This window comes from Syngnathus leptorhynchus, chromosome 12 (assembly GCF_054491065.1).
Source record: "Syngnathus leptorhynchus isolate UIUO chromosome 12, UIUO_Slep, whole genome shotgun sequence".
Classification (NCBI taxonomy): Eukaryota; Metazoa; Chordata; class Actinopteri; order Syngnathiformes; family Syngnathidae; genus Syngnathus; species Syngnathus leptorhynchus.
In genome coordinates this window covers 2,486,999-2,509,957 of record NC_141206.1, presented here as the reverse complement: position 1 = coordinate 2,509,957, position 22,959 = coordinate 2,486,999, and the positions used below count along the sequence as shown (strand labels likewise).

Sequence of the window (22,959 nt, the reverse complement as noted above, 5' to 3'; positions counted from 1 at the left end):
AAATTGCTTTTAGACTGGACAAATATTCGAAGTGTTATCGAAGTTTTCCAAGTGGTTGTGATGAGGCAAGTCATTAAGTGGATTAAAAAAAGGAAATTTGTCTGATTTTAATTACAGAACATTACTTTTCGTGCATACTTCCTAACAGGAAGGCCTGTTTCATGATGAAAGTGCGTGAGAAATGTGTCCACATACTAAAAACCTCCATAACATACTCAAGCTCTCAGTTTTAGCCATCAGTAATTTGCTGGTTTTCAATATAGTTGTCCTAATTAATAACTTGCCAATTATTTGTCCATCAAAATGTCCACAGATTATTGCTGCTGAGGACAGAATAAAATAAAGCAAATGACTATAAATGTGTTATCCATGAGTGCATAATGAGCTGAATGTCATCTAAAGGCTCTCTACTCCTATTTTTGTCTGACAGAGCCAAGCTCACACTATGTGATTTCCCTGAAGGCCTTCAATAATGCTGGAGAAGGAGTTCCTCTGTATGAGAGTGCTGTCACTCGATCTCTGACAGGTAGGATATTTCTAATCACACCGACTGTGGTATATGAATCAATGTAGTTTAGCCGTTGACAAAAAAATGGAGAACCTATAATACTGATGCTTTTAGTAGCATTGATAGGAGTAGAAATTATCCCAGATCACAGCAATTTACAAGACATTAGAACAGTCAAATGTACACTGCAATCACTCAAACATACTTTGTTCTTGAAATCTGGCTAATGTACTTATTGTTCCTTTATAAAACCTCCTAGTATTATCGGGTAATTTATTTCTCTAGCATTTTAGCTTGACATGAATCGTATACTTGTACAGTAAAGTCGAGTAACATTTTGTCATATCTTTAAGTGACGATTTATGGTGACACCTACTGCTTTTCATGTTCTTCCCTTTACTTCACACAACCAACAGTCTATTATTTTCTTTTTTGTCTTCCTTGTCTTTGAACTAAAAAGCAGGGCTGCATGAAACACAAAACTTTGTTTTATATATTTGTCGTTCTCCATTCGTAAATCTGGCTTAAATTAAACTTTTTCATTATCACAATTGCATATGGGGCATACAGATGCATGGTATGATTATGATATACTCTCAAAGAAAGACAAAGAAGCTACCCACCACACCACCATTGTCCTTAACTCATGTTTGTTTGTTTTTTGGACCGGGCAAAGGAGCTGGCATGGTGATTGTGTTCAAATTTAAGCAATTACATATAAAACTTGAAGAAAATAAATTAATCAATTCACTCGGGTGATCTATTACTTTTATCATTCCATTCAGGCATCATGTATAGGCTTCCGTCGGAACGGCTAGGCTGTGCATAATCTGTCTTGTCATAAATTTGCAGTGACATTCTTGTGTATGCGCCAGAGAACCCCTGCCTCTAACCAGAACTCGTCTGCGATAAGAGACCTTCTTCACATTTTTTACGAAGCCGTTGCTTTCATATAAAGTATAAAACCAATCTCCACTACTGTGATGATTTGACAACCGACCTTTATTTTGGTACGTCACGTGATGTTTACATTGACCAAACGACCGTTCAAATTAAATCTAGTAGCACATATAAAGACCAGACTGGAATACTGTATTTTCTGGACTATAAATTGCTCCGGAATACAAGTCGCACCAGAGATAAAATGCATAATAAAGGAAAAGGCATATAAGTTACAGTGGAGTATAAATCACATTTTGGGGGGAAATTTATTTGATAAAATCCAACACCAAGAACAGACATGTCATCTTGAAAGGCAATTTAAAACAAAATTAGAATAGAGGCAACAACAGGCTGAGTAATTGTACGGTATGCTAACGTTACATGACACATAAACAACAAACTGAGAATGTGCCTGGTATGTTAACATAACATATTAAGAGTTATTCAGATAACTATAGCATAAATAACATGCTAAAAAGTTTACCAAACCATCCGTGTCACTCCAAATCATTACATCCAATGAAATCTTCATACACTTTCACTTTTAAACAACTCCACAAACTCCAGGAGGTAGATTATGTGGTGCTTCCTCTTCTTCGTTGCTTATGTCAGACTCGTCAGTTTCAGAAATAATCAACACAGGCCTAGAGCACCCTCTTGCGGTTTAGTGTGAAAATAGCATGTGAAATTATATAATAATGTGTAAATAATTTTACACATAAGTTGCTCCAGAGTGTAAGTCACACCCCGTGCCAAACTATGAAAAAAACATATGCAAAAACTCCGGAAAATACGGTAAATCATATCACATGTAATCAGTTACATATGTGTGTGTGTGTGTGTGTGTGTGTGTGTGTGTGTGTGTGTGTGTGTGTGTGTGTGTGTGTGTGTGTGTGTGTGTGTGTGTGTGTGTGTGTGTGTGTGTGTGTGTGTGTGTGTGTCAGATATGAGTCCTAATTCGTTCACTTGTTTAATAGGGCATTTAATTTCCATTATCGATTTGATGGTGGTTGGTGGATGGTGTGTTGTCACAGTTCAACAGGGGTCACGGCATGTTCTTTGTCACTTCCGCTTACTTCCTAATAAGAAAGTGCATTAGTACATTTTCATTTTAATAAAAGGAAGGATTCAGTGCTAATAATATCTGTCTGCCTGCTCCTCCAATTGAATTTCCCATGTTATGGTCTGGAACCCTGAAAGAATATGTGGGGGTGTCCCCCTCAAAACGTTTCTGTTGTTCTCAGCTTTGAATATGGACTCATTTTATAACCCCGAGGTCTATTTAAATTCTGTGAACCTGAACCAACGTTATTATTTTATTGTTATTTTCTTGGTCTCTAACTGTTTCTGATTTCACTAGGTTTGACTGTCCATAGGTCAGAGCTAGCAGAGCTGGAATGAGCAGACCATTTGATATTTTATTCTCCACTGTGCTGTGCTCATTCCAGCTCGATGATGACATCTGTCATAGCGTCTGTTTTATGTTCTGCTTCCTTCAAGTGCTCCTCAGTGATCACGCTTACTACTGGTTTGAGAAGTCACTTTTATAACTCCTGTAAAATGTTCAGGTGGGGCATGTCAGAAACATGTCAGCTTCTGAATATTTGAGATTCAAACGTCGGGGGAGAATAAAAAGTATTTTTGTAAGATCATAAAGACTCTGAGAAAGTAAGATGTTCCTAATTGGAATCAATTTATCATGCTCCTGTATTTTCTCACCCATTTAATTAAAAAAGGTGGAGGCTGCAGAAAATGTTTCTGAATGCACATGAAGGACGCATGCTCTTTGACCAACTGAAGACACAGTTCCAAACAGATGGGTGTCATTGGCACAGATCGTTCTTGACCCAGAATTCTTACAAGAGCTACAAAACTGTTCATCACTAAGATATTATCGCTTTGTGAAGAAATGTTGAGCTTTAAACATTCTCTTCATAAAGTTACATTTCAAAGTTTGTCAAAGAAAATCAAAGTCTAATTAAAAATTTCTGTTTAGAGCATAGAGCATATTGATTTTTATTTAGATCATTTTAATAACAGAAAAAAATGAGGGAAACAGCATTACAGAATCTGATGAGTCAATATTCTTTTCAACGTTATACTTACTAGACTGTTGATCAGTGTCTTCAGTATGTCTTCATTTCTTGCTAATAGAGGCAACTATTGTATCTAATTGTCTTATTATTGTCTTACCTCTTTATAATTGTTTTCTCTCCCTGTCCTCTCCCTCACTCACCCACATCTTGCATCCTTTTCTTTTTCCGAATCCCTACCAACTGCATGTCGCTTTCAAATAATGGGTTTTTTTATCATTCTTTTTTCTATTTCTTTTTAAATCATATTTCTTTTTATATCATATGTGCTTGATAAAAAATATATATATAAATGTACCACGAACCTCCTGGTCATATGATCAACCCCACATCAGACCCCATTGACCCATCTGAGGATGACCTTTTCCATCTCTTTGATAAATACCCCACCCCCATGCCAGACACCAGCACGCCTATGATACCCCCTGTTGGGGTCCAAGCTGTGGCTCTTTCCTCGGATTCAGTCCGTGTTTCATGGGCTGACAATTCCATGACCAAGAACCAAAAATCATCTGAGGTCCGCTACTACTCTGTCAAATGGAAGACCAGCTACTCCACCAGTGGCAAGTATAAGGTAAACACAGACCGTTGAAGCACAGAAATTCTCCATTACTTCCAGTGAAATATTCTTACAGACTTGAGTTACAGTGATGAAAAGAGACTTCCCAAATTTCACACTTCCTGATCCATTATGGAGTCAAATTGGCATTGTTTATGCTTTCTGCTGGCTTCTGTGGGCACAAAGAAAGCTTAGTTGTCCACATGCTTTGTTTATAATATGTGAATATTCTATAATTGATTAGCAATGGGCGGGAAATATTTTTTAGACTTATACCACCTTGTGAGCTCCCTACACAAACTGTGTTTGTATCCTCTGTTTCTTGCTCATCAATAATTGTGCAAGCAGCACTACTAAGCAAGTAATTGGCCATCCATAGCATTGTCAAAGCAACAGATTTAATTATTTAGTTGACGTGTGGACACTCTTAAATCATCTCATCTGTAATAAATCAAAAGACAGTGAGTGGTTGTGATTTTTAACCAATCACCAATATTTGAACAATGCAGACCGTAAGACAAGTTGGGTAGGGTCTTCCTTCCTTCCGATGTGTTAATGCAATTGATAAATGATGTTGCTTTTGATGTACAGTCTGCAGACACCACCACCCTCAGCCATACAGTCACAAGCCTCAAACCAAACACTCTGTACGAGTTTGCTGTAATGGTGACGAAAGGTCGGAAATCCAGTACTTGGAGTATGACAGCACATGCCACCACCTATGAAGCAGGTACGTCACACACAAATGCATGCAGGCACTCACATCAACACACACACACAGTAAATATGTTTTTTTTTTATTTGTATGTTAGATTGTTTTTAATCCATAAGAAGGCTAAGACTTGACATACAGTGAACTAGGTTGGCACAGTGCATTACAGTTCAATGTGTTCACTCAGCAGCGAGAGCAAGATTTTAAATGATGTTATTGTGTGTATGGAGAGGAACATTGATTTTGACGATACATACGCGAAAACAGTTTTCCTCAAAGAACAGTTTGGCCGTTTCCATAACCTTCTTGAAAAATGATGATGTATTTCATTGGGGTTTTAACTCATGATTAGAAAATGAATCTTCAAATTTACTGTCATTTTTTACTTCTCTGTTTTTGTTGGTATACGATTGGTTTAAAGAAAGGGGTTTAAGAAATGGCAATTCAGAGAACTTTCAACCCAACATTGACCAAGGAGTGCCATCTAGAGCAGTCAAAAATACTGATTCATGAGGCAAATTCATTAGTTTTAAGTACAAATTAGGTTATATTGTTCGGATAAAAGGATGAAATTTGCTTTATGAACCAGTTGTAGGCGGCTCAGTGGAGCATTGGGTAGCACGTCCGCCTCACGGTTAGGAGGGTGCGGGTTCGATTCCAACTCCGGCCCTCCCTCTGTGGAGTTTGCATGTTCTCCCCCAAGCCCGCGTTGGTTTTCTCCGGGCACTCCGGTATCCTCCCACGTCCCAAAAACATGCTTGGTAGGCCGATTGAGCACTCCAAATTGCCCCTAGGTGTGAGTGCGAGTGCGGATGCTTGTTTGTCTCTGTGTGCCCTGCGATTGGCTGGCAACCAGTTCAGGGTGTCCCCCCCCCCCTGCTGCTCGATGACGGCTGGGATAGGCTCCAGCGCGCCCGCGACCCCCGTGGGGACAAAGCGGTTCAGAAAATGGATGGATGGAACCAGTTGTATATTTTTACTCCTCTAGGGTGGCATTGTTGGTTTAAATAAAGAGGTTTAAGAAATGGTAAGCCAGTGTGCTTTCAGCCCAATGTTAAACAGAGTATGCCATCTAGTGGTATCAAAAAATACAACAACTGGTTCATGAAACAAATTCAAAGCTTCATTTTCCCATCACTGATGTGCATCATTCTGTCTCAAAACGGTTGAATATACAATGGGCCATTAAAACATTTTTGGTCCTTTTAAGTCTCAAAATGTTAAGTTTAATGTGTGGAATATATACAGTATATTTATATATTTTCCCATTTGGAATATAACCGCATTTCACTGAAATGATGAACATTGAGTAAATCAGATCAAAGATTTGGTCTGAAAATGTTTACAGGGTGCAGTGCTCCAACCATCATTCAAATGTTTAACTTGCCCCCCACCCTTTTTGCCTCCCTGAAAAGCGATTAGTTCTATAGGATTAACAAAAACCATGAGTTTGGTGATATTAATACCACCCTGCAGCAACAACTCGACAACTGTCTATAACAATGAAACAGAACTGACTGGAATCAAAATGTCAAGGAATCCCTTTCAGGGTGTTTACAATCATGTTTGTTGGATTTGTCACCCAATTAAGCGTGAACGTCATTACCCTACCAGTTCCCTTGAGGTGTGCTGGAACACATTGACATTCAGAAGGAACAGATGGACACAGCGCACTCACTCCCTGCAGTGGCCCACCGGCTCTGCATATACGCTCACAAAGCACACACGTCTCATCGTCATCTCATCTTTAAAACAAAATGGAAAATACTGCATTTTTTGGATGTCATTTCATGTGTCCGTAATTGATTTTACTGTGTGATAAAATTTACTATAGTATTTTGCCATGGTTTTAAAAAATCTCCAATAAATAAACAAAAAAGGATTCCTGCGATAACTTGCTCATGTTACGATGGTGTTGACATTGTAGAGACGTTACAGTAGACCTAGCTTATGTTTCATTTTCTAAAAAGGCCTGAATGCCACATTTAATTGACGATGCTATAAAATTGAGATCCTATTAATCTGTCACTGATGTTCTCTGCTACCTTCGCCACATAAAATAAAAGAGAAAACTACTTTCAGCTCATCATAACAGGGAATCACTCCCATGATGTCTTCCTTCACACAACTCACTCTTTTTTTGCCCAGGGTTGGGACAGGGTGTGGTTTCATAATGGTACTGACCGGGAATCTGCATGAAAGGCAGCAGCTAAATAGTGTGCCAGACATGCTCTACTTGCATGCTCTACAACAATCCCATCAAATACGAAACATTGATTGAGGTATGATAGTCCTTAGTGACAACAACAAGTGGAACATCCTGTTTCAGTTATCCATGACGCACAGGTCGGAACGGTATTGACACACGAGTGCGCGTAATCTTATGCAAAAAAAACAAAACCAAAGTGTCCTGTCTCCCTCCTCCAGTGGGCAAGGTAAAAAATAGTCTATATTTTGTTAAATTAACAACATAACAAGGTCTTTTCAAATGGAATTAAATTAAATGCATTTTAGAAGTAAGATGATGTTCATTTTAATATGATATAATAATTAATAATTTAAATAGTAGCCCCCCCCCAAAAAAAAAGCAATGGTGCCTTGATGACATTGTCTGAATTTTTTTTAGCCCGCGTCCAAAAGTAATTGCCGACCCTTGGTCTATCCTAATCACTCCTGTTCTGTCCTTGCTCTAGCTTCATATTAAATTTTGGATTTAGTTCAATTTTTCACAGGGCAGGCTCCTCCATAGTTGGTGGATGTGGTGACATTTTATTGTCCGTTTGGGTCACTGCAGTCTGCTGATGGCCTTTTACTCACTGTTCCTCACACAATATTAAAACTTAAAGATGACAGAGGAACTAAAAGGCACTTCCCCTGTTGACATATAATATATATATTCAAGATTCAAGAAGTTTATTGGACATGTTTGGGCATGCCAAACAAGGAATTTGACTCTGGTAGATCTCAGCCTCTATATATATTGATAACTTTATGCACTCTATGAGACAAAACACGACATATTTTTTCCAAATACATTTTGTGCAAAAAGTATTAATAAGACCAAGCTCATTTCCCCCCATTTATATTTATAAATAATGAATATGATGACAGTATATGCCACCATGAGAAAATGCCTTAGTCTGCCACTCTCATTCTGTATGACTACTGACATGCTAATGTGACTTCGAGTTCAGTGCAGTGTGATCGGGTAATTGACCTCATTTCAGTGTGGTGCCATCTTTCTGATTCTGCTGGCTAGCATATGTGAAAGCTTAATGAGCATGTTTTGACCATTCACACGATTCATTTTTGATTAATTCTGACGTGTTGTGCTATGATGAAGCAAGCTCCATTTTTTAGTACTTGGGCAGTGCTCTTTTAGTAGTTTGTCTGTATAATCTGGTGTGATTTGGCCCAAAGGATGAAACAGTTGAAAGAGTACTGTATTAAATGTTGATTAACGTCATCATAGATTACAGTGCAAGTGTTTCAGATGACTCATTCAGGGCATTGGATTTTTTATTTTTTTTTAATTGGCACTTTTTAGTTGATAGAAGGGTGGCAAAGTGGGTGACTGGTCAGCACGCCCGCCTCACAGTGCAGAGGATGTGGGTTCCGGTTACAGCCTTCCTGTGTGGAGTTCGCATGTTCTCTCCATGCCTGCGTGGGTTTCCTCCAGGTATGCCGGTTTTCTCCCACATCCCAAAAAGATTCATGGTAGGCCAATTGACCTCTTCAAACTGTTCATAGTCGTGAGTGTGAATCGTTAGTCTACTTACGTATGTGCGCCCTGCAATTGGCTGGCAACCAGTTCAAGGTGTCCCCCCCCGCCTAATGCCCAGTCAGCTGGGCTAGGCTCCAGTATGCCCACGACCCTTGCGAAGACAAAGAGGCTCAAAAAATGGATGGATGGATGGATGGATGGATGGATGGATGGATGGATGGATGGATGGATGGATGGATGGATGGATGGATGGATGGATGGATGGATGGATGGATGGATGGATGGATGGATGGATGGATGGATGGGCTTGGGTGGATGGATGGATGGATGGATGGATGGATGGATGGATGGATGGATGGATGGATGGATGGATGGATGGAAACAAGTGTAAACTTGAAACACGAGCGCTGTGTGGTGGGTGTGACTACTCAACACACATCACAACAAGTAGCAGTTTGGTGATACTGAACTGGCTTCAAACTATTTGTATTCACTCCCGGTTAAAGATTACCGTCAAACTGAACATAAATCAAAGAGTAAATATTTTCTGTACAATATTTTAAAACATCCTCACCCACTTGCTTAATGCTAACATAACGGAAAGTGCCATAGACATGGTCTCACTAATAGCATCTATGCTGCAGTTTTTAAAAACATTTAGGCAACAGCAAAACCAAGCCAGACAAACAATATAGGAATATTCAGCGACACATCTGATTTAGCTTCTATGAAGAATGACGAATGCTGCAGAGGAGACATTTTATCTGTCTCCGCATATCTGTTATATACTGTCCACAGGTGGCTGAGGCATTCATACCAAAACAGCACAATAAAACAAAAAGTATGAGAAAAACTTCATCTACTTCGTTGTGATTTTTTTCACTACTGTATGATTTTAATATGAACCAGCAGATACGTGTTGTTTTTAAAGCCAACTTCTTTCATTTTAGGCATGACTGGCTATCCTAAATCTCTCCTTTCTCAACAGCACTTAGAAACAGTAATCCATTCCTTTATTATATTTAAACTAGATTACTGTCATGCGCTTTATTTTGAAGTCGGCCAGTGGGGAGTCCAAAATGCTGCTGCTCTCTTCCTAACTCATAGGGAGCACATAACTTCAATTCTGGCTTCCCCTCATTGTCTCCCTATATTTCATTTCAGACTTCATTTTAAAATACTTTTAAATCGTTAAATGGCCTCACCCCATCTTAGCTCTCTGAGCTCCTCCACCTCTCACTGCCTCAGGTCTGCGAACCAGACACTACTAGAGGTACCAAGGACTGAGCAGAGTTTCAGAGTGGTTCAAGGTTTTTCTATCGCCAGTCCCTCCAGTAATTTGATTCCTCTCTTTGTCCAATTTCAAGACTTGTCTTAAAACTCTTCTTTTTTTTTTACTACATGAGAATTGACCATTGTTCATCTGGCTTTTAAACCAGCAACTGCCTGCCATAATTACTTTTTTCATTTCCTTTTAAAAAGTCATCTGTATGATCCTGTATGTGAATGCCCCTAAATTGTACAATATTCCTGCAATTTGAATAAGATTATTCAAATAAAATTTCAACTGAAGCATGCAATTTATGAGTGAAACGTGCTTTATCTTGCTTGAGTTCATGATTTGTTCATGCTTTGTTGGCAGCTCCGAGCTCTGCTCCCAAAGACTTGACAGTGATCAGTCGGGAGGGGAGGCCCCGAGCCATTTTAATCAGCTGGCAACCACCGATGGAGGCAAATGGGCGGATCACAGGTGAGTGTTCAAGATAACATTACAAATAATTACTATGTCTACTAGGAGAGGTTATTATGATGTTTGATTAGCCCACTGAATGTTAAGATATGACATGCAGTACTCCTCATAAAATCAACACTATTAGAGAGTACAAGTGTTCAGTTGGCTCCTTCTGTCTAGTGTGTTTATATATGCACACACATGCGCACACATTTTCTCTGGACAATCTTGTCTGTTTTAACAAGCTCTGCTGCAGTATCCCCTAAAATGAATCAAACGCTGTCTCCAGAAATTGCAGAACTGTACCGCAAAAATCACAGAAAACATTACTATTATCATTTGCACATGTACATATAGTTTTTTGTTATTCCTATTATGAATCTTTCTGTTGGCGTATGTCTCAAATGGTTGAAATTGAATTTAAATTCTTAATTTTAATAATGCCATGTCACACTGAAAACAAATTTTGAGTACATTTCTGAATTCATATATAATTTATACTACTACTACTTTATACTAGTGTGTGAACTACATGCTGTATTCTCTGTTTGATAAACATATGATCATTTTTATTCACCCAATTCAGGTTATATCCTGTACTATACCCTCGACAAAAACATGCCAATAGATGACTGGGTAATGGAAACAATCAGTGGCGATCGACTGACTCATCAGGTTGTTGATCTAAACCTCGACACAGTGTACTACTTCCGGATCCAAGCTAAGAACGCCAAAGGAGTTGGTCCATTGTCCGAACCGGTCCACTTTAGGACAGCCAAAGGTAATAAAAATATGTGGAATATGCGCAAGTCCAGGCGCACTGGGTAGCATGTCCGCCTCACAGTTAGGAGGGTGCGGGTTCGATTCCACCTCCGACCCTCCCTGTGTAGAGTTTGCATGTTCTCCCCGAGCCTGCGTTTTCTCCGGCCACTCCGGTTTCCTCCCACATCCCCAAAACATGCTTGGTAGGCCGATCGGGCACCCTAAATTGCCCCTAGGTGTGAGTGCGAGTGCGGATGGTTGTTTGTCTCTATGTGCCCTGCGATTGGCTGGCAACCAATTCATGGTGTCCCCCGCCTCCTGCCCGATGACGGCTGGGATAGGCTCCAGACCGCCCGCGACCTCCGTGGGGACAAAGCAGTTCAGAAAATGAATGAATGAATGAATGAATGAATGAATGAATGAATGAATGAATGAATGAATGAATGAATGAATGAATGAATGAATGAATGAATGAATGTGCAAGTCCAAACGTTTAGCTATTAACGTGCTCCTGTGTTTTTATTTGGTTGTTTTGTTAAAACACTCTTTGTTTTTCTTTCAGTGGAGCATCCAGACAAGATGGCAAATGATCAAGGTAGGGAGGTTTAAAAAAACGACTGCACCAAAGTACGGAAAGATTATGACTTGGGAAATATTAAAGAAAACTGTAATAAAATACAAAAGAAAACTGTAATAAAATACAAAAGAAGATAAGCTGAAAAGATTAATCCTTTGAGAAAATGAAAGCAACCGAGAGAGTACACAGGAATTTGAAGAAAAACCCTGCTCAGGGTTATGTTTTTGTTTTCTTCAAACAAGAAGGATTAAAAGGGAATAGATGGAGAGCTTTTTGACATTATTAATGCCGACATATGGGAGACAATGGAAGAGAGCTGAAATTAGCTCAATCTTAGTAGACGCTCTGCTCTCGGGTTCTCTTTATCAGCCCCAGTAAACTGAAAGCAAATTGGGTTTGGTTATGCTGCTAATGAGGGAGCTTCTTTGGTTTTACAAAACAAAAGGATTCCCACTGGAGTAACTTTAGAGACAATGGAATATGTGTGATGTTATGTTACAAAATGTACAATTACATATTTGGTAAAAAATATGAAACATTTGATTATTCACGTTAAGGGTTTTATGAAATTGAGAACTGTACTTTAGGCGAGACATAGGCAATGTAAAAAAATGTCTATTATAATATAGGACATTTTATAGCACAATGTCGAAGACATTTTTTTTCATGCTCGCAACCTCTACCAGCTGCAGTCAATTACGATCACTAACTACACGTTTATTACGGCTTGGCTTCAAGATAGAAATAAATTCTCAAAGTCCCAGCGTAATTTATGAAAAGATTTGGATTCATCTTTGTATATGTTTGAGTGTAAGGATCCTATTTTCATGCCCATCTTTTTAACTTTCATCTTCACCCTCTTGATTTCCACTCAATTCAGGCTTTCTTTTCTTTGCTTGACTTTCCTCCTCACCATCACTTGACCGCTTTGAAATTTTTTTTTAAAGAAAGACGTTCCATCTTTTCCAGGGTAGGGCTGTGATGTTTAGAGATGATGGTGATCCCCTTGGATGGCTTGACCTCTTTGAGAGCTTTTTTCTGTTTAATCATCGTCGCTTGATCGTCAAAATTGTTGACATGTTCCGGCCATATTGTTTCGCAAGATCACGCACTCTGCGCTCATGTTTTCTTATGAGTTTTTGTTTTAATTGTAAAGAAATCATCACCTTCTTCCTTTTTTCACCACTACCACTAGGCGTTAGCCTTCTTGGGATATGATAACGTGGCGCTGACGTCATCTCAACGTCCTGCCATCTAATGGGCTACCATGATGTCATTGTATGTTGGGAATTGCTTCAGATGTTGAGTCAAACATTTGATCAAGTTTCACATCATATGTTGAGAAATGTGTATGTTTGACTGTATCTGATTACACATACGTACCAAGAATAAAATGAAAACGAAGAATTCATTGTATTGCACAGAACAGAAACCAATGTTGCATTCAAGAGGTAACCCGATAGCATTTACGTGACAAAATATTCGGTTTAGAAAAGGAGCAACCCGCTGCTCTTATTCTTAATTTTGAAAACCCGAATAAAGGCATCTTCTTTAAAAGCCCGAATACTGACAATATTCGGGTTTTAAAATGGTTGTTGACTGCATGCAAACACAGTCACTGATGTCCTATTTATCAATGAAATTCAACGACATTTACCACACAGAGTGAAGAATCCGTTTGCCTGCTCCTCGATCAAATCCCCCCCCCCCCCCAAATTGTGTAACACCACCTGCAACACAACTCAGACCTGTTTTTACCTGGTCTAAACTCTACAGTATTTTCTGCACTATAAGGCGCACTGGATTATAAGGCCCACCTTCATTGAATATTTTATTTTAGAAATATTTTCATAAATAGGGTGCACCGGATTAAAAGGTGCACAGGATAGAAGCTACTGCCTCAAACTGAGGTTGACTGGGGTTGCGTTATGTATCCACTAGATGGTGCTGTGCTAAAGGGAATGTCAAACCAGTCAACGAGGTATCCAGTCTAACTTTATATACGGCAAACCTCATATACAATACGACATACAATATAAAGATTGCGCAATAACACAACGTTGTTCAAACAATAGTGTGCATATTTACATATCCCCATCCACAAATCCCTCAAACTTTACATACGGCAAACTTTATATACAATACAATATACAATGCAAACATCGCACAATAACATGACATTGTTCAAACGTTAGTGTGCATATTCACATATCCCCGTCCACGAATCCGTCGAATTCTTCCTCTTCCGTGTCCGAATCGAGTTTTTTTGAACAGTTGAACAATATACAATACAAACATCGTACAATAACACAGTGTTGTTCAGATGTTAATGTACATATTTACATATGTACATATTACATATACCCGTCCACAAATCTATCGAATTCTTCCTCTTCCGTGTCCGAATTGAACAGCTGGGCGAGTGCAGCATTCATTATGCCCGGCTCCCTCTCGTCATTATCCGTGTGAGTGTTGTTGCTATTCCCTGGCAATTCAGTTATTCTTCCTGCCTTCGCTAAAGCTCGAACCACAGTTGAGAGTTGTATCAGCCCAGGCATCCACAATCCATTGGCAGATAGTGGCATTTGTGACATTTTGGCATCTTTATACACACAAGTGGTGTTGGACTAGGAGTAAGCACAGTATGAGTGTTTATCGCTATTATTTCTGTGACGCCCCTGACCACGGTTGCCGTAATGCTGAAAGCGATGCGACCTTGTAATTTACGAGTCGTACTGAAACATTTTGGTAGAGTGCTATGTACAACCAATATGGATCAACAAATTCACCAAATGATCCATACATAAGGCGCCCCGGATTATAAGGCGCACTGTGGTTTTATGAATAAATTTAAGGCTTTTAAGTGCACCTTATAGTGATCTATAAAATACGGTAGTTTACTCTCAGTTACCAAATTGTCGGGCGTGATCCGCATGAGATAGAAAATGCCATTAGTATGCTGGAATGCCCAACGTGGCGTAGCGCGGTCAGCCAAATTCTCAAACACAGTTAACTGGACTTGCTGCGGCCTGTTTTTTACCTGAGTGCACGTGTGCCAGTCTATGGAAATATAGCCTCATGTATGATTTAGACATAGTGTGGAAAGAAAAACGTTAAAACATTTAATGAGTCATTAAAACATTCATGTCAATAATCACTTCATTTTTTTTTTCCACCACAATTCTAAATCAAATTATAAATTGTCTTTTTTTTGGAGGGGGGGTAACATTCTAAGTATTATCATTTTTGTTTTGGTTTGGTCATTATAGTTTGAATTAATTTGAAATTCTTCTGCTTTGGGTCTTCCAGGTAGAGGAGGAGACCACTCCTACTGGCCATCTGATAGCAACCTAATTGACAGGAGCAGCATAAATGGTAACACATTTACTACACCAGAAACTTGACTGAACTGGACTGTACAATCTGAATTGGAGCTATGGAATATAGAATTTCTCGTGATTGCGTGTGGGTTTAAATTTACTATAATTGCAGACTAATCAGTTATTTACATTATTTTCTATTTGTTGTCATAGTCTGGTGTGGGGACTATCAAATCTCATTAATCAGTGTTTGAACCGTACACATTTCCATTTTAAATTTCTAGAAGTTGTTATCATTGCAAATTTTCATGGAGTAATATGGTGACCTGCTGAACCAGTAATTCATCACTGTATGTGAAATAGCAATATCATATTAATCACAGCCTGACCTCATATTTTATCTGTAAATTTATCATTTTAAGTTTTTTTTATTGCTGTTACAACAACAGTGTTTTCCATTTTCTTGACACTGCCTTTTCATGTGTAATGACGATACCTTTTTAATGTAAGGTATACTTCTTTGTCATTTGAAAGTCGCTGATCTTTTTTCAAGGGAATCACTACTCACTCAATACTACTACTCAAATTCTACTCAACTTATGATTATTTATAGCGCTACTACAACTGCAAATACAGTGTCCATAATTAAAAAATCAGACATCAATCACGACAGTTAAAACAATGAATTAAAAACAAAAATAGTACTCACAATAAAACACGACAACAATCAGACATCAATCAAGACAGTTAAAACGATAAATTAAAAACAAAAATAGTACTCCTAATAAAACACTAAGACAAGAGTGAGTCAAAATCTCAAGAGTAAAAAATGCAACAACAAAAAAGAAAAAAAATAACAATATAATCCTTACCTATTTCACTCTGCTTATATTGCGCTTTAAAGTAACTGACGTATGGTACGGTACAATACGGTACAGTACGGTATGGTCTGGGATGAAATGAGATATGATGGGATGCTAATGCTATGGTATGGTTGGATTGGGAAAAAATACCATATATGTATATATATCCTTACCTAATTCACCCTACTTATATTGTGCTTAAAAGTAACTGACGTATGGTATGGTATGGTATGGTATGGCATGGTATGGTATGGTATGGTACGGTACGGTACGGTACGGTACGGTACGGTACGGTACGGCACGGTACGGTACGGTACGGTACAGTACAGTACAGTATGGTATGGTACGGTATGGTATAGGATGAGATGGGATGGGATGCGAATGCTATGGTATGGTTGGGAAAAAAATACCATATATATAGTACAGTTACATATCCATCCATCCATCCATTTTCTGAACCGCTTTGTCGGCACGGGGGTCGCGGGCGTGCTGGAGCCTATCCCAGCCGTCATCGGGCAGTAGGCGGGGGACACCCTGAACTGGTTGCCAGTCAATCGCAGGGCACACTGAGACGAACAACCATTCGCACTCGCACTCGGACAATTTAGAGTCTTCAATCGGCCTACCAAGCATGTTTTTGGGATGGGGGAGGAAACCGGAGTGCACAGAAAAAACCCACGCGGACATGGAGAGAACATGCAAACTCCACACAGGGAGGGCCGGAGGTGGAATCGAACCCGCACCCTCCTAACTGTGAGGCGGACGTGCTACCCAGTGCACCACCGAGCCACCCACAGTTACATATAATGTAGGTATTTGAAGGCTCAAAATAAGTGGTTTCGCATCACGGTTTGTGAATAAATTTTTGCATTTTGCACTTTGTATAAACGTATCAAAGAGCAATACAGCAAACAGCTGCTTACGTATGTGGCAAACACACGTTCGCATAGTAAACACGAACATTGCGCTCCGGCAACGACGCCCACTATGTTTATTTGACTTCGTATCGGGTGCTAGTTTTTTTTTTGGGGGGGGGGGGGGGGGGTTTGGACAGTGGTGTTGATTTATTGTTCCTCACTAAGATAATATTACCCTTACGGAGGGCTTGGCGTCTGTTAATCATGACTGCCGTCAAATTTCTGGCTTGTTTGTCACAATGGCAAAAAGAGTACACACTAACTTGTTTCAACTGTATTCCGGATATAAAAAAAAATAAATCAGAGGACAGGTTACACCGACGAGTTGAAAACGAGCAAAGGTAGTTGGCAGATAATTGTGATGTGTTTGACAAGACCCCAACTACAGACGTAGTAGCATTGTTTAGTGTTTGCACTCTCCACTCATGATCTCGCCAATCCTGTCATAACCAATCGGAGAAGATGGTGAGTGAAAATATCTCAACGCAATTTAAGCACTTTACCGCTACGTATGATGGTCAATCTATGATGCAATTCACATATAGTTTGGCTGCTCTAATCTGCGTTCATCATCATTGGATGAGCTGCGAATGAACACGTTTTGCCTGGCTCAGTCCAGGAGCATAGTTCGTCGTTTAATTGCCCAAAGCAAATAGTAGGAGCCCATTGCAGTTTATTTCCCTTTTGACAAATGTTGTGTAATTTAGGCCACTTTGTCCTGCTTTTTTCAGTTTGTTACAATGATCTGACATCTTATATTAGCCTACTAATATTTACCACCAACAATTTCAAACATTAGTGTTTATCATCATTTAAAAAATGTGAATTTAGGAAAATGCTCTTATTTCCTGAGCTGGGTAAAGTACATATCATTCCTTCTTGAGAATTATCTAATAAATCAATCATATCAGCACTTACTGTTATTGATAAGAACATTAATAAACTTTTGACAAAGTTTCTCTTTGCAACCATGTTTATACTCACATCGTATCAATTATGATTATGGAGTAATGGTTATGTAGTGCAGTTAACAGAATTATTCTTATCCTATTGAATAAAGTACTGCAATTACTGCCTCACTGTAATATTATTAATACAATTTTAAAAATATGGAATTCAGAAAAATATCTTATTTTGTCTCCTATATTCATAATTGCTCTATGACCAAGCATAAATTTACTTTATTCGAATACTTGATTATTCAATAGAATTTTCAACAACATACATAAACACTAAAACATATTTTCTCTGCTGCCCTCTATTCAACTTCTATTATTGGGTTATATTTTATTGTTTGGTAAAATGCTTGCATCCAGTCCCTGGAATTAAAGGGCGAAAAAATTGTTGCTTAAAATTAGAAAATCGCTCACATTAAAACAATGAATAGCTGAATAGTTTGTCAAATAAAAACATATTTTGAGACTTGTATTTTTCTGGTCTTGCTTGAAAATAAGCGAATCGATGGAGATCAGAAGTCAATGTCTGTAGCTGGTATTATTTTAAGAGAATCACTGCAGGGTTTTGAGAATGATCTGATTTGTGTGTGTGTATGTGTGTGCATGTGTCTGGAGACAAATGTTTTACCGGCATTGTTGGTGGTGCTCCTGCCAGAGGCGATCATAAATCCATCCTCTCTGACCTGAGCTCTCCTACGCCTAGAGGATGCCAGGTCACTAAGGGCAAAGGCTCATTCCTCAGGTTGTCCATATTTCATCTTTAACACGTCTTTGTCTTTATATTGCTAAGCTTCCGCTCACTGAGAAACAACCAGCTGAGGGATTCAACTGTGACTGTTTCGATCAGGTCACAGCAATGTGACCGTTACTGTGATCTGACCTGTTGTGTTCCAATTTGACCTTATTTGAAGACCCCTCAGCAGCACAGTTGCCTGCTGAAGGACAGAGTGACCAAAACTGTGTTCACTTATTCCCATAATTTCCACAGATTGTCTGGGAGCTCTTTACTGCTTAGACCATTAACGAATAGATTCTAGAATACCTCACCTTGACGTAAAAGAATAAATCAGTTCATGAATACCCTTTTATTTAACCCTAAAAATACTTAAAGAAACTCTGTAGGTTAGTGGGTACAATTTACAATGAGTTTGGTATCATACTGAATGTATTTGGCATTTTTTTTCCACCTTTAGAGATAGTTTTATATTGTACATTAAGTGCATTTTCTGAGTGGAATGTAGTATGTCTTTGTTGGATTTTCTGTGAATCCTTTGCACAATCAAATAAAAGAGAACTGGTATTTGAATACTGGTTTTTTTTTTTGTCTTGCGAGAGATGGATTTGCAGTTGACTGGGGTCCATTCCGTAGCCAACTCGCTTCTTGCCACATGTAAACTGGAATAGTGTCTAACTTTTATACTCTAATGTATTGTGCTTAATTACAGCAAAAGGCTCTATTGATTTTCAACATTCATTGCACATTAAAGTCATTCCTTGAACTGCAGAAAAAATTATGCACTTAAAGTGATTAAAAAAAAAAAGGTTCCTTCAGCATATCAAAACTTGTAAATCCATCTCAATGATGGGAAGAAGGAAATCATTTGTGGGTCATTCAATATTGTAGTTGTGTAATTTGACAACTGTCAGTTGTGGCATTTGTTACTAAACACAAGAGTTCATTGTGGCTTTGGCAATATTAGCTTGTGTGTGTGTGTGTGTGTGTGTGTGTGTGTGTGTGTGTGTGTGTGTGTGTGTGTGTGTGTGTGTGTGTGTGTGTGTGTGTGTGCGTGCGTGCGTGTGTGTGTGTATATGTATGTATATACATATATATATATAGATATATAGATATATAGATATATAGATATATAGATATAGATATATAGATATATATATATGTGTGTGTATATGTGTGTGTGTGTGTGTGTGTGTGTGTGTGTGTGTGTGTGTGTGTGTGTGTGTGAGTATTTGTTTATTTATTTATTTATTTATTTACTTATTTATTTATTTATACATTTACATTGTGTTGCTTTAAGAGTGGAATGAAATAAAAGGTAGAAATACTAAGACGCGAAGGTGATAAAATCTTGGCATCAGAACCTGAAAGTTTTATTGCACTCCCATTTGCTTCAGTTGTAAGATGTGATGGATTGTGGTTTTCATTGAGAGAGACAAGTGATTTTAGGAAGACTGAGGGTTCAGGGAAGGAGTGAAAGAGGTAGAACTGCCTTTTTTATTGTGTCACACTCATTTCTGTCTTTCCTCAGTCCCTTCTTATGTGTCTCCTTCACCCATGCTCCACTTTTTCTTGTTCATTGTTTCATCTTTTTATTCCATTTTCAATTTTTGTCCCTGTTCATGCTTTGTTTCTGCTGACACTCTCTTAATCTCAGTCTAACATTCTGGCATGCTTTTCATCTCTCTCCAACGGGGTTTTGTTGTTGTGCTCTTCTTATTTTCCCTCACTCTTTGCCCAAAGGCCCAATAAATTAATTACGGCACATATTATAGATTACTATCACCTCCTTAACATATTGAACATCATTTGTGATGTATTGTTAGATTAAAATGGAAGTATTTTACTTTTATGTGCTCATTAGAGTCGTTTTAGTGCCGACTTAAATATTTCATCTGGGTTATATTCAAATCTGAGCCAAAGTGGACCAAATTATATCAGAGTTTGCTCATCGAACATCTGAGACCACTCCAAACGATTTGTTTGTGTTCACCAAGTTTCCAATAGTCATTAAGCAACAGAACATGTACAATAGTGCTGAAATGCAGATCTACAACAAACAGAATTGCGCAAATGATGTAGAGTGACTTATACAACTAAGAATACAGCAATAATGGCACGGCAGCAAAGTGGTAAAATGTCACCATGGAATTGAAAGTCAACTGTTTTAACACACCAAGATGGATGGATGTTAAAGGAAAAGAAGCTACTGAATATCTTCTGGTTTTGTGTGCATCATTTACAGTGTGCTACTCCAAAATGTGCCCATTTTCCATATAACCAATCCAGCGCTTAACAACTAATCAAACTAAACTTACATTTCAAATATCACAAACCATTACTTCGAAGGACAGTATCTAAAAGATGAATGTTTTTAAAAACAAAGGCGGTTGCTGTGAACCATCTTGAGTTTGATGTAGTAAGAAAGAATTCATAAGACTAAACTGCACATACTTTTCAGCCTCAGGGGTCGCGCATTATGTATGCAACAAAAGAATTGTGAATGAATAGTAAAATACAGAAGGACTCCTGATTCCTAAGAACATGGTACTCTGGAACATCTGAGAAAGGGAGACTGTGGTATTTCCAGTTGAGCAAAGTAAGAAACTGTGGAAGTCTACAATTTCACTCACATCTGAGAAAGTGACACACACGTGTCATGTCATGTTTTCAGCTAGTTGACGACTCATCACGTGTCCAACAGAGAATCTCTCTTTCAAGCTAGAAAGACAGTCTCTATTGTGAATTTGTGTAAACTAAACACAAAAATATTTACTTTTGTTACTCTGAGCTATTGGCAGAGTGTCATATAGCGTCAATAATGGTCCAAAACCAATCTCACAGCACAATATGCATTCAAACTTAAAGTAAAAGATCCACCAGAATATATTACTGCAGGAAGTTGATCAGAGTGTATTCCCGGTACAAGGCAGCCAAACTATTTGCAACATTGTTAATGATGTTATATTCATATTAATCTCTATTTCCTCCTTTTCAGAGTCTCCCATTGGTCAAATGCACCCACCATACGGCAATGCTACCCCGCAAAATAACAGTAATCTTTTGGTCATCATTGTGGTTTCTGTGGGAGCCATCACTGTGGTCATAGTGGTTATTGTGGCCCTCATCTGTACACGACGCTCCTCCGCCCAACAACGCAAGTAAGATATTGATTTCATCTTTGACACGTCGCTGTGCGTCTGTGAAAGCAAAACAGCAGATGGCAAATGATAGACCCTGATTGTTTTGTATACTGTAGCGACACACACGCACACGTTCTGCTCAACAATGATCTTGGCCCAATTTATTTATGATGGATGGAAATATCTGCCGGACTATATTCTTGTTAACATGAGGGTATTTGCCTTCAGGCACAATATGATGTATAACTGTAGCATGTAAAATTCAACGATATGCATCATCCTGGGCCAGGCAATAGCCCTACAGCTTCCTGGGGTCAACTGGCTGAACATATAATAATTCATTACTATATAAGTCCAACACCTAAATGATTTATACCAAGGGCAGAACAAGACTTCAGTCCACAAACGTAATTTTTTTATTTCAAAAAATGTTTCACATGCTCACATTCAACCAGTCTTTGTGAAACCGTTTTGAGAATATGAAAATCAGCTAATTAGCAATAGGTAATGCAGCCACTTGTTTATTTTTGTTTTAAGTGGTAAGTTTATGACACCATCTGTGGAATTCAGAAGGGAATCTCCTTTGACGCTTGTGAAGGCTGATGTATTGTAAAATAGATTTCATACATGTTCTACTGCTGTGTGTAGCCCAGTACCAATTGGGACTGTGAACTGGTTAAGAGCGCGTCATGAAAACAATTTGAGAGGTCCACCCAACATATTTCATCTGACTGTTACTCAGTGCATATTTTTCTAGACTCCCTGACCTCTCTATATGAACTTAAAAGGACCCTCGGATTCTGTTATTTCCATAGTGCAGCAGCAAGTTGTGCTTCTTTCTTTCGTCAGTTTGACCCTGCAAGTGGCAAGCAGGATACAGAAGCTCTGTCCATTGTTTTCCTTAAAAATGTGTTTTTATTTGTGAATCGGTATTTACCTGTCCTACATCATTCGTGTAACAAATGCAAGGGTTCAAATCTGCTAAGTCTTGCCATTATTTTAACAGTTATTTTGGGGGAACATTTTCAGTCCGCATGGGTGAGCTTTTCAACTCCATCCATGGCTCTATTGTCTACACCTGGTAGCAGATACTGCCCCTCCAACACTCTGGAATTCTCCATGCCAAGAAACATGATCCCGGCGGAGATAAGGAGGAAAAGAAGAAGCTGTAGGGCTGATGTCAAACACACACAAACACACACACACAGAGGGAGCGAGAAAGAGGAGAGATTGAGGGGGACAGAGAGGGAAAGAGAATGTGCGTTTTTTTCATAATAGATAATGCAACCCTGGGCGCATAAAAAGAGCAGACATTGAGCTTCAGCAGTCTGTATTTGGCCATACAACATACCTCAGGACTTCTCACATGTCAATATTGTGGTGCTGTACATCCCACCCGCCCCAACTCTGTTGTTATG

At 38.8% G+C, this 22,959-nt stretch overlaps 1 protein-coding gene across 1 annotated transcript in view; it reads left to right on the top strand.

The window, feature by feature from the left end:
• dcc (DCC netrin 1 receptor) overlaps positions 1-22,959 on the top strand; it is a 212,975-nt gene that overhangs the window by 154,720 nt on the left and 35,296 nt on the right. The window contains exons 16-23 of the mRNA XM_085926817.1: positions 431-526; positions 3,879-4,117; positions 4,694-4,832; positions 10,181-10,288; positions 10,857-11,051; positions 11,595-11,627; positions 14,919-14,984; positions 21,397-21,559. Of these exons, the coding sequence (XP_085782943.1) occupies positions 431-526; positions 3,879-4,117; positions 4,694-4,832; positions 10,181-10,288; positions 10,857-11,051; positions 11,595-11,627; positions 14,919-14,984; positions 21,397-21,559 (1,039 nt within the window). The remainder of the gene's footprint in view (positions 1-430; positions 527-3,878; positions 4,118-4,693; positions 4,833-10,180; positions 10,289-10,856; positions 11,052-11,594; positions 11,628-14,918; positions 14,985-21,396; positions 21,560-22,959) is intronic.